This window comes from Propithecus coquereli, unplaced genomic scaffold (genome assembly GCF_000956105.1).
Source record: "Propithecus coquereli isolate 6110/MARCELLA unplaced genomic scaffold, Pcoq_1.0 Scaffold569, whole genome shotgun sequence".
NCBI classification, from domain to species: domain Eukaryota; kingdom Metazoa; phylum Chordata; class Mammalia; order Primates; family Indriidae; genus Propithecus; species Propithecus coquereli.
Window position 1 is genome coordinate 732,845 of NW_012151607.1, and position 12,160 is coordinate 745,004.

Sequence of the window (12,160 nt, forward strand, 5' to 3'; positions counted from 1 at the left end):
AGAGCCTGTGGTAAAATACTTTTTGAAAATATGACATTATTTCTAAATAATAGGGTTTGAAATAAGAGTTGAATGATAATTTAAGATGAAAAAGTACTCACTTTTGTGCATTGATTCCATCAATTGCTTGAATCATTCTTTCATTCAATTCTTCTTCAAATCTTTTCTTTTGTGACTTGGTTCTATACGAAAAAGGAAATATTATGGGTAAGAAGATTATTACTAAAGTAAATATTAGGTCTATTTTTATTAATACATAATATTTTACATATTTGGGGGTACATGTGATATTTTGTTGCATGCATAGAATGTGTAATGATCAAGTCAGGTTACTTGGGATATCCAATGCCTTGAGTATTTATCGTTTCTGTGTGCTCAGAGCATTTCAAGTTCTCTCTTTCAGCTATTTTAAAATACACAATACGTTGTTGCTAGCTATAGTCACCCCACTTTGCTATTGAACATTAGGATTTATTCCTGCTATCTAAGGCATATTTGTGCCCATTAACCAGCCATTCTTCATCCTCCTCTCCCGCCCACACACCCCTCCCAGCCTCTGGTTCCTGTCATTCTACCTTCCACCTCCATGAGATCAACTTTTTAAGCTCTCAAACATGAATGAAAACGTGCAAATTTTGTCCTTCTGTGTCTGTGAACCTGTTTTTCTACGATGCTAAAACCTCTGTTTGAATCTGTTAATTGAGTGAAAAAAGAAAGAAGAAATAATAGTCTATAAGCAGCCTTTTCTCTATAGCCCCTGTGTCGATTGCGTGAACTGAGTAGAGATTTTGCTACAGTAAAGATGCTGCCTTACCGCTCAATCAGCGTAGAATTTACCAGGCAATTACTAGGCAACACTAAAAATATGGACTTGGTGTTTGAGACAAAAGAACGTTCTCCTTTAAGAGATGCATTAGTCCTTGACTTGGTGCCTTCGTAAGTTTTACTTCATGACAGAACACATTGCTTCTGGAAATCCCCCTGTAAAAATTTGGTTTGGTTGACAAAATAGTCTTCCTTTTTCGTGTTTTCCTTGGTCAGTTTTCAAGAACTTGCAGAATCTAAGCCTTCTTTTAGGTATATCAAAGCTTAATTGTACGTATTTAAATGTTCCTCCGCTTTAGACAGCGCTATTCACAGAAAATCCCACTTATACTGGCTGACCATCTCACTTGGTCTCAGGAGGAAATAATCCTTAGCCTTAATAGTAGATGCTTTCTAAATACATTATGCCAAATAATAAGAGCTCCCCAAGATTAATCTGGCAATTTGCATGAGAATGCTGTAAAGGAGAAAACCAATTTAAAAATTAAACATCTGCTCCAAGAGTGAAAGCTCAGCCTAGCCCCTCCCAATGGCCTGAGCAAGTCTGCGCCGCATCCTGGTTCAGGCACACGTTCTGTGTGTTCCGGTTGGTTAAATTTTTAATTGAATAGGCCTTCTAATCTGGAACAAAAAATCACACTTTTCTGAGCTCAGAATTGCCTCTAGATATAGATAATAATAGCATTAAATATGCAATGTCATATTTATCTGTAATTAAATCTCACAGGATTATCGTTAGTAAGATGGATGGTTTCTCCAATTCCAGCATCCTGTGTTTATGGGTTTGTGCCTTCGGGTCCTGGCTTCTTCAAACAGGCCAAGGGCAGTCTTGGTTTAAAAAACAGAATGATATTAAGTGATCCACCCACAGATATCAAGCCAACTGAATTAAGAGGTTTTTAAGAAATTTAGCATACTAAATTTCAAGTTTTCTGAAGAAAGCAAATTAACTTTTTTTAGTCCCAGTTCTAAACTTGAGAGGATTTTTGTTTGTTTGTTTTGTTTTGTTTGTTTTTTTCTTTAAGAGACAGGGTCTTGTTCTGTTACCCAGGCTGGAATGCAATGGCACGATCACTGTTCACTGTAACCTCAAACTCCTGGGCTCAAGCAATCCTCCTCTCTCAGACTCCTGAGTAGCTGGAACCACAGGGGCTCGACACCACGCCCAGCTAATTTTTTTTATTTTTATAGAGACAGGGTCTCACTATGTTGCCCAGGCTGGTTTAAAATCCTGGCCTCAAGTAATCCTCCTGCCTCGGCCTCCCAAAGCTCTGAAATGACAAGTGTAAGCCACTGCACCTGGCCAAGTTTCTTGAATTCAATTTGGTGGATTTATTTTATTTTATTTTATTTTATTTCAGGGTATTATGAGGGTACAAACATTATGGTTACACTTTATGTCTTTGCCTCACCCAAGCGAGGGTTAAAGGCATGCTCTTCCCCCTACAATGCTCCCCCCGTGTCCTTTGGTTGCGGGTTTACCCCCCTGTTCCCCTAATCCCTGGAGAGTATTACTGCCATGTGATCAACCTAGTGTTGATCAGTTAGTACCAATTTGATGGTGAGTACAAATGGATCCCGTTCTTCTGATCTTGTGGTGCCTCGCTTTGGATAATGGGCTTAAGTTTAATCCAGGAAACTATAAGAGGTTCTAGATCACTGTCGTTTCTTATGATTGAGTAATATTCCATTGTGTACATATACCAAATTTTAATAATCCACTCATGGATTGATGGGCACTTGGGTTGTTTCCACATCCTTGCAGTAGTGAATTGTGCTGCCATAAACATTCGAGTGCAGATGTCTTTATCATAGAATGTTTTGTGCTCTTTTGGGTGGATTTATTTTTTGAAGAGCCTCACAAAGTCTAAGAAAGAACAGGGTAAGCATCTTGAGGCTCGTAAGAAAATCTGATTCTTCAACATTATTTCCAGGGTTAACAATGATATTGCCTTTGTTAATCTGTTATAGGATTAGCTTAGGTAATGCCTGCACACACAGACCGTTTTCTTATCTCTGTGGCTTTGAGACCTCTGCTCTGGAGAAGACAAGGTACCCTGGGGCTGAAAACCTACCCACCAGGAGTTGCCGATTCACCACCAGGACTTCGTCCCTCTGACGATCAGCCCTGCTGTCCTGAATTTGCTCCTGCCGCCTGGCCCCACCCCACCTTCCCATTGCTCTGGGCCTCCAATCCCTCCTTCCAGTTTGTCTCCATTCTTTCTCCCCAGCTCCCACCCCAGACCTGTCCTGCCACCTCGCCTGGGCTGTGATATCTGAGGAGGCATGGAAAGGTCACATGGCACCAGCCCACGGGCCACGCTGGAGGCTCAGACAGGCATTATAGGGCAGTCCATTTACAAAGCCAGGGAGTGCCAGGGCAGCCTGGGTGAGTCTGATCAAAAGGAGATTCTCCCCTTGAGGCCATAAGGCTGCCAAAGATCAATAACTACAGAGAAGAGTGGAATAACAATGGAAGAGCCCTTTCGTAAAGCAGGGAAGACAGAAGAGCTGTTAGTGACACAGGCTTTGCGGTCACAGAGCCTGGTCACAAATCCTGGCCTCGTCCCCCACCCTAGCCAGGTGACTCTGGGCATTCTCCTAACCATGGTGCCTCAGTTTCTCCCCTTCTAAAATGGCAATGGCAATAGATTTTACCTCACCATAATGCTGCCAGGATGAAATCAGATTTTCTATGATCTAGTACGGATACAAAGGACAGCTTATTATCATTATCTTTCAGACAGCACTCATCCCAGAAGACACTGCCCCAGTAATACTGGGGCTTCCCAAGGCATTTCCCATTGTAATTTCAATCAACAGAGTCTTGAAGCAGACTTGCAGGAAGGGAGAGAGATAACAGAAGAGATATTGAATGTAATGTGAAAGGAAGTCCATGAAATTTCCATGCACAGTTGCTCATAGATGTGTTAGTGTCTTATTGACATTAAGTGTCATGGCTCCGTAAGGTATCTTGGGGGTCCGTAATATTTCTAAAATTAGCTTAAGTTCTCTTTAAAATGTCATATACCACTTAAAAATATCCTTGAGAAGCCCAAGAACCCAATTATCCTTATAGCATAAGGACTATAAGTATATATCTCAATGCTAAAATTTCAAATTTTGCACAACGTACAAATTAGAGCTTGTTACACAAATAAAGTCACGTGGAAGAATTCTGGGATAACGTGCACTATTGCCATGCTTTGGCAGGGAACGACTAACTGTGTTTAGTTTTTGCTTGGATATAATGCATTTTCTACAAGGAAATATATTGGATCTCATATTTTTCTTTATTTTCTATAAAACTATCAGTATCTCCAATTAACAGACCCCTGTGTGGAGAAAGAAAGCTGCCTGAACTCTGGGGCCAATCTTTGCATTATTTATCCTAATGTCTTAATATTGGTTTGGTTGACCCCCAAACCAATATTAAATTAAAACTCTGAGCTCAAAGCGAGAGGGGCGTGGGGAAAGGGTTAGTGCTGGTGACAGGGGCACATGGAGTTGTGGGAAGATTTTCTCTTTTCTGGGCAGTTTGTACAGCCCTTTATTTCAGAAATAAATAGAAAGCCCAGACTTATCTCGCTTTTATCTTTAGGATTCAACATAAAAATGTAATTTTAAGCAACATATTCATTTTAAGAAAATTCAATATTTTACTACACATTAATATTAAGAAGAGTCAATTTAAGTAAACAATTTAATGTTCTAAAATGACTACCAGATGGTGTTTTCCTTTTCTCTCCCTTAATACTAATAACCAGACCCCAATAATCCTATTTTTAGAGGCTGAAAGCAATGTAAGAGGGCTTTTCACAAGGAGCTGCTCTTTTAAAGGAAGTATACTTTGAAATTACTATAATTGATGATAATTACTTTCAGAAATGAATAAAAAGCAATAATGCTTTAAAAATTAGATAGTCAAAGATATACCATACCTTAAGGTGCGGTTTTGAAAATTATGCTGACCCATTGGTACATCCTATATTGAATAAAAAAAAGGTTATTAGTTATCAAAAGTCTGTTTCAAGAAGAATGTTGTAATGATAATGATGTAAACATATTTCTTTTTTTATCCTAAAAAGTATCATTTAGATAACAAATAATTACCCATGTGGAGAGAAAGCACTTAATCATAAATGTAAATCAAGATTACAAGCTCAGTTTATATTTAGAATGTTGGTGTAATCTATAAACTCTGGATGTTGGAAGTATCAGGATTGTCGTGCAGTGTTTTCAGATTTGATTTCAAACAACGGACTTCAGAGGATTGGTATTAGAGTTACTGTCAGCCACTTACAATCACGTGAAAATGGACTTTGGTATCAGACAAATATTAGAAAATGCTTTAAAACACGAATATAACCACAAAATCTATAGCCAATCCTCTCCATGAATTGGGCTACTGAGAAATGGTACCACCAGTTAAGTATGTGAAATCATGAATCATTGGAGAAAAAGAAGAAATCAACACATGTATGTGCGTGGTTCCCAATAGAGGAATGGGAGGGAGGCACTGGTCAGGGTTTATTAGTGGAGATCCCACTGTCAAACGTTCAATAATAGACTTAAAAAAATCACTTTTATACATTTGTGATGGGAATGAAAATAACAGTTGGAGCAAAGCAGCTCCAAAGAAGAAACTTTTGTTTGCTGCTTTGATCTGCAAGGTTAGATTAGGAAATGTATTTAGCCGAGGGAAAGGTAAGGGTTTTTTTTTTTTAAAGTAATTGAACTCCTTGTTTTATTACAGATAGTAAAATAATGCATTATTCATCAGCTCTATCAATGTTGAATGCAGAGTCAATGGAATTCTGCATAGGGGATTAGATATAAGAAATAAGTTTGGGCAAAGTCAATTGTTCAACCTTGGAATATGTCAATAAAAGTTCTGATGGGTCTTTCTGAAAGTGAGTAAGAGACACAGCAAAGTATAAGCAGTTTGGGCTTAATGCACCAACCAAAGCCTTGAGGCTTTCTTAAGATATGCTGTATCGCTGCTAAGGCAGCACAAACCTGGCTTTGAACCTGTGACAGGTGGGACGAGCGGTTATGAAAAGTGAGTTTTTCAAAATGTTCTTTGGTTTTTATAAACAACTTCCTGAAGCTCAAAGCATTAACCAGTTCCAGCTTTACCGTGAATAAGGCATCTTCACAACAACAGATTAAAGTCAGGCAGAAATCATTCCTGTGGTCCCTTACTCCCATAATAAAGGATACAGCCACTCTTAAGTCTCAAGACAATAAAGGTTGGTAAGAAATAAACAATAACAACAACACCTCTGGAAAAGTAAGACTTTTTCCCCATGGGTGTACATGAGAAACAGCACAGAAAATCACATTCAAATACTCATACATGATTCTTATTTCTTAAAAACCAGCCAACCAAGCAACCAACCGATGGCTGGTATATAATAAATCCCACTGAGGGATGTAGTTATCAGCCATAGCACTAACAATAAATGCTGCCCTGGGACAAATTAGTCAAATTATTATCATTTTTCCTACGAGTGATAGAAGCACAGGCTTTCATTGTCCATTAAATACTAGAGCCCCAGGATGCTTTTCCTCCAACAGGTCTAAATGCTGGACGGCCCCAGATGCCCCTTGGATTGCTCTATCCTTGAGATTTCATCAGTTCCTCAGCTTCGGGTGCCGTCCACAGCCCGACAGCTCACACTCGCATCTCCAGCCCGGTCCTGTCCCCTGAGTTCTGGACTTGCACGTCCAGCTGCTTACTTCCTCGCTGCACTCCGATATCAAAAAGGCATATTGCTTTGAAATTGTTCGTTAGTAAAGTCTGAATTGTTTCCATCTTAAATAACCCGATTTCCCCCTTGTATTTGTGATTTCGATTAAGGGCATCCGCAGTTTCCCAGCTGTGCAGCCTCGAAAGCGTGGACACCCCTCTGCTCCTCACTTGCAGGCACATCCAGTCCACCACGGAGTCTCACTTGCTCTACTTTCAAATTAGACCCTGGGTTTGCATCTCGCTGCTTCCACCGCTACAGTCTCAGCACAGGAGGGCATCACCCTGCGCTCCAGCCATACCAGCCTCTTCTCTGCCCCCAAAAGGCACCACATTCATTTCCTTCTTAGGGTCACTGAATCTGTCCTTCTGCTACTCTTCTCCCAGTTGGTTCCTCTCTCTCTCCCTCTGAGCCTCCCCCAGCTGTCCTACCCAGAAGACATCACTCAATTTTATCTCCCTCCCGGCCCTCATCACACCTGACACCATCCTGTTCCTTGATTTGTTTTCCTACTTATGGACTCTCTCCACCCACCAGAATGAAACTCCAGGACTTTTCCTGGTGGGTCTCCTTCGTTGACTGTCTGATGGATCATGGTGTTCCATCGGATCATATTTGTTTTTTAGTTGAGAAAAGATCAAAGGAAGTTAGGAGGAGAGATATAAGTAAGCCCAAACAAGAGTGCCGAGCCCCTACCTGCTGGGGCTGGGGTGTCACTGTGAGACCCTGGGAGGGGTGGCAGCACAGGGCAGCCAGAAAACTTCACCCTTACCTGGCAACCTGGCAGGCTCCTTCTCATCAGCCAAAGAGAATTATGTAACATTAAATTTTCCTTTTTATCTCAACTGCACCCCTAATACAGTTAATGCCATTACACATGAAATTTTACTCAGAGGTAGTTTTAGAATCTAACAATACCAGAGGGATTATTTTAAGTACTTAGCTGTATTCACTTTTCCGTCCTCCTGTGGGTCTTTCAATTTTCTATCTCCATTTCAACCATCCTATTGCATATGTCCCTGGTGTAAAGAGCTTCCACACTTTGTTACACACAGGAAGCTGGAGTGATGTAAACAAGGAACCAGGACAATAGAACGTACAATGCTGCCCACAGAGCCTTAACCCTGGGGCCATGAAGAGACGGTCTTGATGATGCTACACAAACTCCAAGGACATCATGCCTTTATTTGTCTTTTTACTAAGATCCTCAAGCCTTTCTACTTAACGATAGAAAAAAAACTCGATGAAAAAATAGTTCAGTTATATTCAGTTGTTACTATCAGTTGTAAATAACACTGTCTTGGGTTATAAAATTATAATGCAAAAATCACTTTAGGTTAGAACCCTTGGCAATGTGGGCTTGGGGCTCCTTCACACCCTGACAGTTGTTTATAAGGGCCTCTCCTACAAGGACAAGACGGTAAGCTTGCTTCGCGGCAGACAAGAGTCGTTTTGGCAGCCTTTTGTTTGGGGGAACTCGCTTTTCCCCAGTGCTCAGGTACTGTGGAGGCGCGGCGAGGACGTACCGTGGTGCTGATCTTGCCGTTCTCCGTGGTCATGCTGTCCCTGTGGTGTAGGTGTGCAAAGGGCTTGGCCGCCCCCCAGGACTCCAAGTACCGGGTCATGCGGACGGACGCCCTCATCTTGGCTCCGTCCAGGGTGTGGCGAGGTCTGAAGAGGTGTTGGGGACTCCGTCGTTCTCCCTTGGGGCGAGAAACAAAGTATCACAAGTGGCACAGCACAGGTCTGCCCTGTGCCAACCTCACTTGACTAAGATGATCCCTCTTAACGTCCCTGCGTTCACCTCTGGGGCATCTGTCCTCTCTCCTACAGTGTTAGTGCGGAACCAGCTACTTGGGCTGAGGGATTCTTTTCCATATAGCAAGATTACTTACCTGTAATTGACACTTAGGAAAACATATTAGCCATGTTACTGGACATTTTTATAAAGTAAATACTTAAACAGCATATGCTCATCTCTTCTAGCTTTGTCTCGATGGTTGTGTTTTTCTAAAGTGATAGCTGTGGGGGATTTGAGGCTGTTCCTAATGCTAAATGGCCTCAAACACCGTGTTTTGGCGTTCTTTGCCTGAACGTGATGGCGTTGTACACATCTTTTTTGCACCCCCTCCGTCACCCCACAATGCCTGACGTCTGTCACACATCTATCTCCAGATCAGTCGTCAAGCCAGTAGAAAGTTTGTCTCCAAAGGTGAGACTGGGCTTTCAGAGATGCCACCGTGAGAGAATGCGCATAAACGTGATCCTGTTGATTTTCTGATATTGTTTTTCACATTCAGAGATCTTTCTTGCTGATATTTGTACCACTTACCAGCTGTGTCATTTAGGGGGAGTTCCAGAACCCCTCAAAGCTGCAGATTCTTAATCTGTAAATAGTGATCATTCCCATTTGGCAGGAATTTAAGAAGGGTTAAAAGAAATGAGAGCTCTAAGCCCCTTGATCTGGCCTAGTAGGTAGTAAGAACAAAATAAGAAACAGCTCCTCAGCGTGCGTCTGGGTCGGATCATCTTCCGGGTATGGGGGTTTTTATCGCACGGAAGGTGCGTGCATCTGTGCACACACACACTCCACACATGTCTACGTGATATTTGTTAGTCTTTAAAAGATTTCTTCTTTTCCTTTTTCTTATATGTGCATCCTATTTTATTTCATTAGATTTTTTATCTTCTGAAGGCCGGAGCAAAAATCTTTTCTCTTCGTTTAATTTCCCAACTGACAGGTATCAAGGTTGTGCCCACTGAGAGCCTTTCGGAAGCCGTATCCACTGTCATATACAGGGACTAACAGCCCAACTAGCAACCTGCATCGACACCCTCGTCATGCAGACAAGCAATGCATTGCAACTGCTTGTTTAATACGTATTTGAATTCGTTATTACAAAATGTCTTCCGTAATTAAACCACCATGTGCATTTAAAGACTAGCAAAGAATTATACTGAGTATTGACTGAAAACACTTGTTTTCACTTGTTTCACAGTCAGCCAATAATTCGCTCTTCCTCCTCCTTTTTAATCACAGAAGCAACAGGCTGATCATAGACTCTTCCCAACGGCACTGACCTTGGGGTTGATCACGAAGTAGGTCTTCACCAGGTGCTGCTTTAGGTAGGGGTCCCTGACGTCACCATCTCCTTCCTCCACTTTGTAGGCCCCGTTCAAGTGCTCCAGGGTGACAGAAGAAATGTGGACACGTCTGAAATTCCATTTTAAACCACAGTCAAGATATAAAAGGATACGTGAAAAAAGATGTTCTATTTGTTTGTGATTTCAGAAATAATTTCTCCCCCATGAAGGAAAGCCTACATGTCCTTGAGAAACCTGACTGTAATTTAAGTTTTTATTCCTCTGACCACCAGTTTGGAAAGACACTCCTGGACACCATGAGCTGCTAATGTCTGGAGCTCATCTGCAGTCACGGAAACCTGCATGGTGGGTGTGGCAAATTATAGCAAACAAAAACTTGACAATATGGAATTTTTTTGTGCGAGGGTATCTTTTGAAACACATGTCAAGGGCATTTTTGGAAGCATGCTGATTTGTAAAAAGCATGGATTTTCTTTCTCAATGTTTGCTTTTATGCTCCTCCAAATTATAGCCCTTGCATTAGGATTCTCTTGTCTGAAATATGTTCTTCTACCCAGAGGTGGATGCTACAGTCGTTCATTTTAATATACAGGTTTTAGAGGTCAGCAGTACTAGAGAGGTGCCCTATCTGGACTGCACTGTAAAACATCTTTAACTCAGGTCTCTAATTAATAAATTTGCAAATAAGTAAAAGTATATAATTTAGTATCTGATGTCCACAGTCTTTGACCATGGATCATAGGGGTAGTGGTACAGGGACTTATGTGATTAACGAGGCCACTGTGCATGAGGAACATGATACCTAAAGAGGCAACGGAAGTCATCAGAAACTGAGCAGGCAGTTATTAGCCCAATGACTCGGCATTCCTAACCACGCTGCCAGTGGGAAGAGAGAAATCCAGTGTTCGACCTTACCCAGGGACCCCTCCAGCTTCCATGTGGTTAGCCAAGGTAACGTCATGTGACCACACGTCGTACTGCCACTTCTGCAGACCAATCACGCCACACAGGACATTCCCAGAGTGCACGCCCACGCGCATGTTGATGTCAACGCCGGTAGCATCCCTTACTTTCCTAAAGATGAAGGAAGTGATGTCATGATCAGTAATATCCTCTTCTTCCTTTAACTCTTGGTCAGGGTCCTGGCATTGATTATTCAGAATTCCAGATCTCTGCTCTGAGCCAAGAGAGGGGGCTTTTCCTCCTGGTTTCTCCAGATTAGACTCAAATCTCCAGTGCTCTCACTATTGAAGCCACATCAGTCCAGACCATGGCGATGACAGGGTGTTTTGGCTGTAGTTTTTACTCTTTCAAGTAATATGTATCAAGCACCTATTATGGGCTGGCACCTGCTCTGCATTTTCATATCAGAATCATGTGACATCACTTTGGAAATGTCAGGAATGGTCTTGGAGGCCATGTGCAATTCGAGAGCTTTGCTCAATGTATGGCCCCAATGAATGTATTTTGCTAATAAGAGAACAATACAGCTTATTTGTGAGTTTAATGATGACTTTAACCTGAATAAGAATTTTTTAAAAAATAATCATGAAATTAAAGCTTTTCAGTTGTTCCCATTCTTTTATAAAAGAAAGAAAAAATCATGTTTTAAAAAGCTTTAGTGATGCATAGGTATCATGTAAAAGAAACTAATTTTTTAAAAACTTGTTTTTAAAATACTTTAGGACCCTCCTGCCAACACATCAACACAGACAAATGAAGAACTTCAGTGAAGGGAAAATGGAAATGCTTGGCAATGCTTATTTATTTCTGCCAGCTAAATCCATTTATCAATTCAAATATTATTGTAACAAAGCATTCAGGAAGCCGTCCCTAGTTGCATGGAGAGAATCACCCCAAGGGACAATGTGGAGGGAAAGCCAGAGGCTTTCATCCCCATGGAGGGCTGTGGCTGGGCCAGCGCCAGGCAGTCCTCACCTCCCGACCTTCACCTACGACGGTTCCTCTCCCTGCTGCCCACGCCCCGAGCCTCCCTCCCTGCCAGGTGTGAGTGCCACTAGCCAGCTGGTATTGTTCTTCCTGCCCTGCTCATGCTCAGCCTCATCCCGGAAGGCCTTCTGGTCTCTCCCCACTGGGCTGGTCTAGGCAGCCCTGCCCCTGTCCCCCAAGTGCCCCAAGGACAGCTCGCACTCCCTGTCTGTGTCCACCTCTGCACTCAGCACAGTCAGCCATGAGGACGCAGACCTTGTCCAAGGATGTGCTTACCCATCAGTGGGGTCAGGACCTGATGCAACCGTGACACTTTATACAAGTTTAAAGCTTTCAACAGCAGTTCTCTAGAAGCCATAATCACTTATAAAATCAAGGTGCTGAATATCACTTCCTCGGTTAAAAACAATTTATGTTTCCATGATAGGAAAAAAGTAAAGGCTTTCTAAGCATTGGGAACATTCAGCACTGCGACTGAACTGCTTCGGCAGCAGCGCCGTGGCTAGCGGGGGGCGAGGCCCTGCGAA

The 12,160-nt window shown here is 42.0% G+C and overlaps 1 protein-coding gene across 1 annotated transcript in view; it reads right to left on the reverse strand.

The window, feature by feature from the left end:
* The window catches only part of ADCY2 (adenylate cyclase 2 (brain)), a 180,664-nt gene that overhangs the window by 90,806 nt on the left and 77,698 nt on the right, over window positions 1-12,160 (reverse strand). Inside the window, exons 5-9 of the mRNA XM_012658016.1 lie at window positions 10,599-10,757; window positions 9,660-9,792; window positions 8,105-8,281; window positions 4,767-4,810; window positions 102-182 (exon numbers count right to left, since the gene is read on the reverse strand). Coding sequence (XP_012513470.1) covers window positions 102-182; window positions 4,767-4,810; window positions 8,105-8,281; window positions 9,660-9,792; window positions 10,599-10,757 — 594 coding nt within the window. The remainder of the gene's footprint in view (window positions 1-101; window positions 183-4,766; window positions 4,811-8,104; window positions 8,282-9,659; window positions 9,793-10,598; window positions 10,758-12,160) is intronic.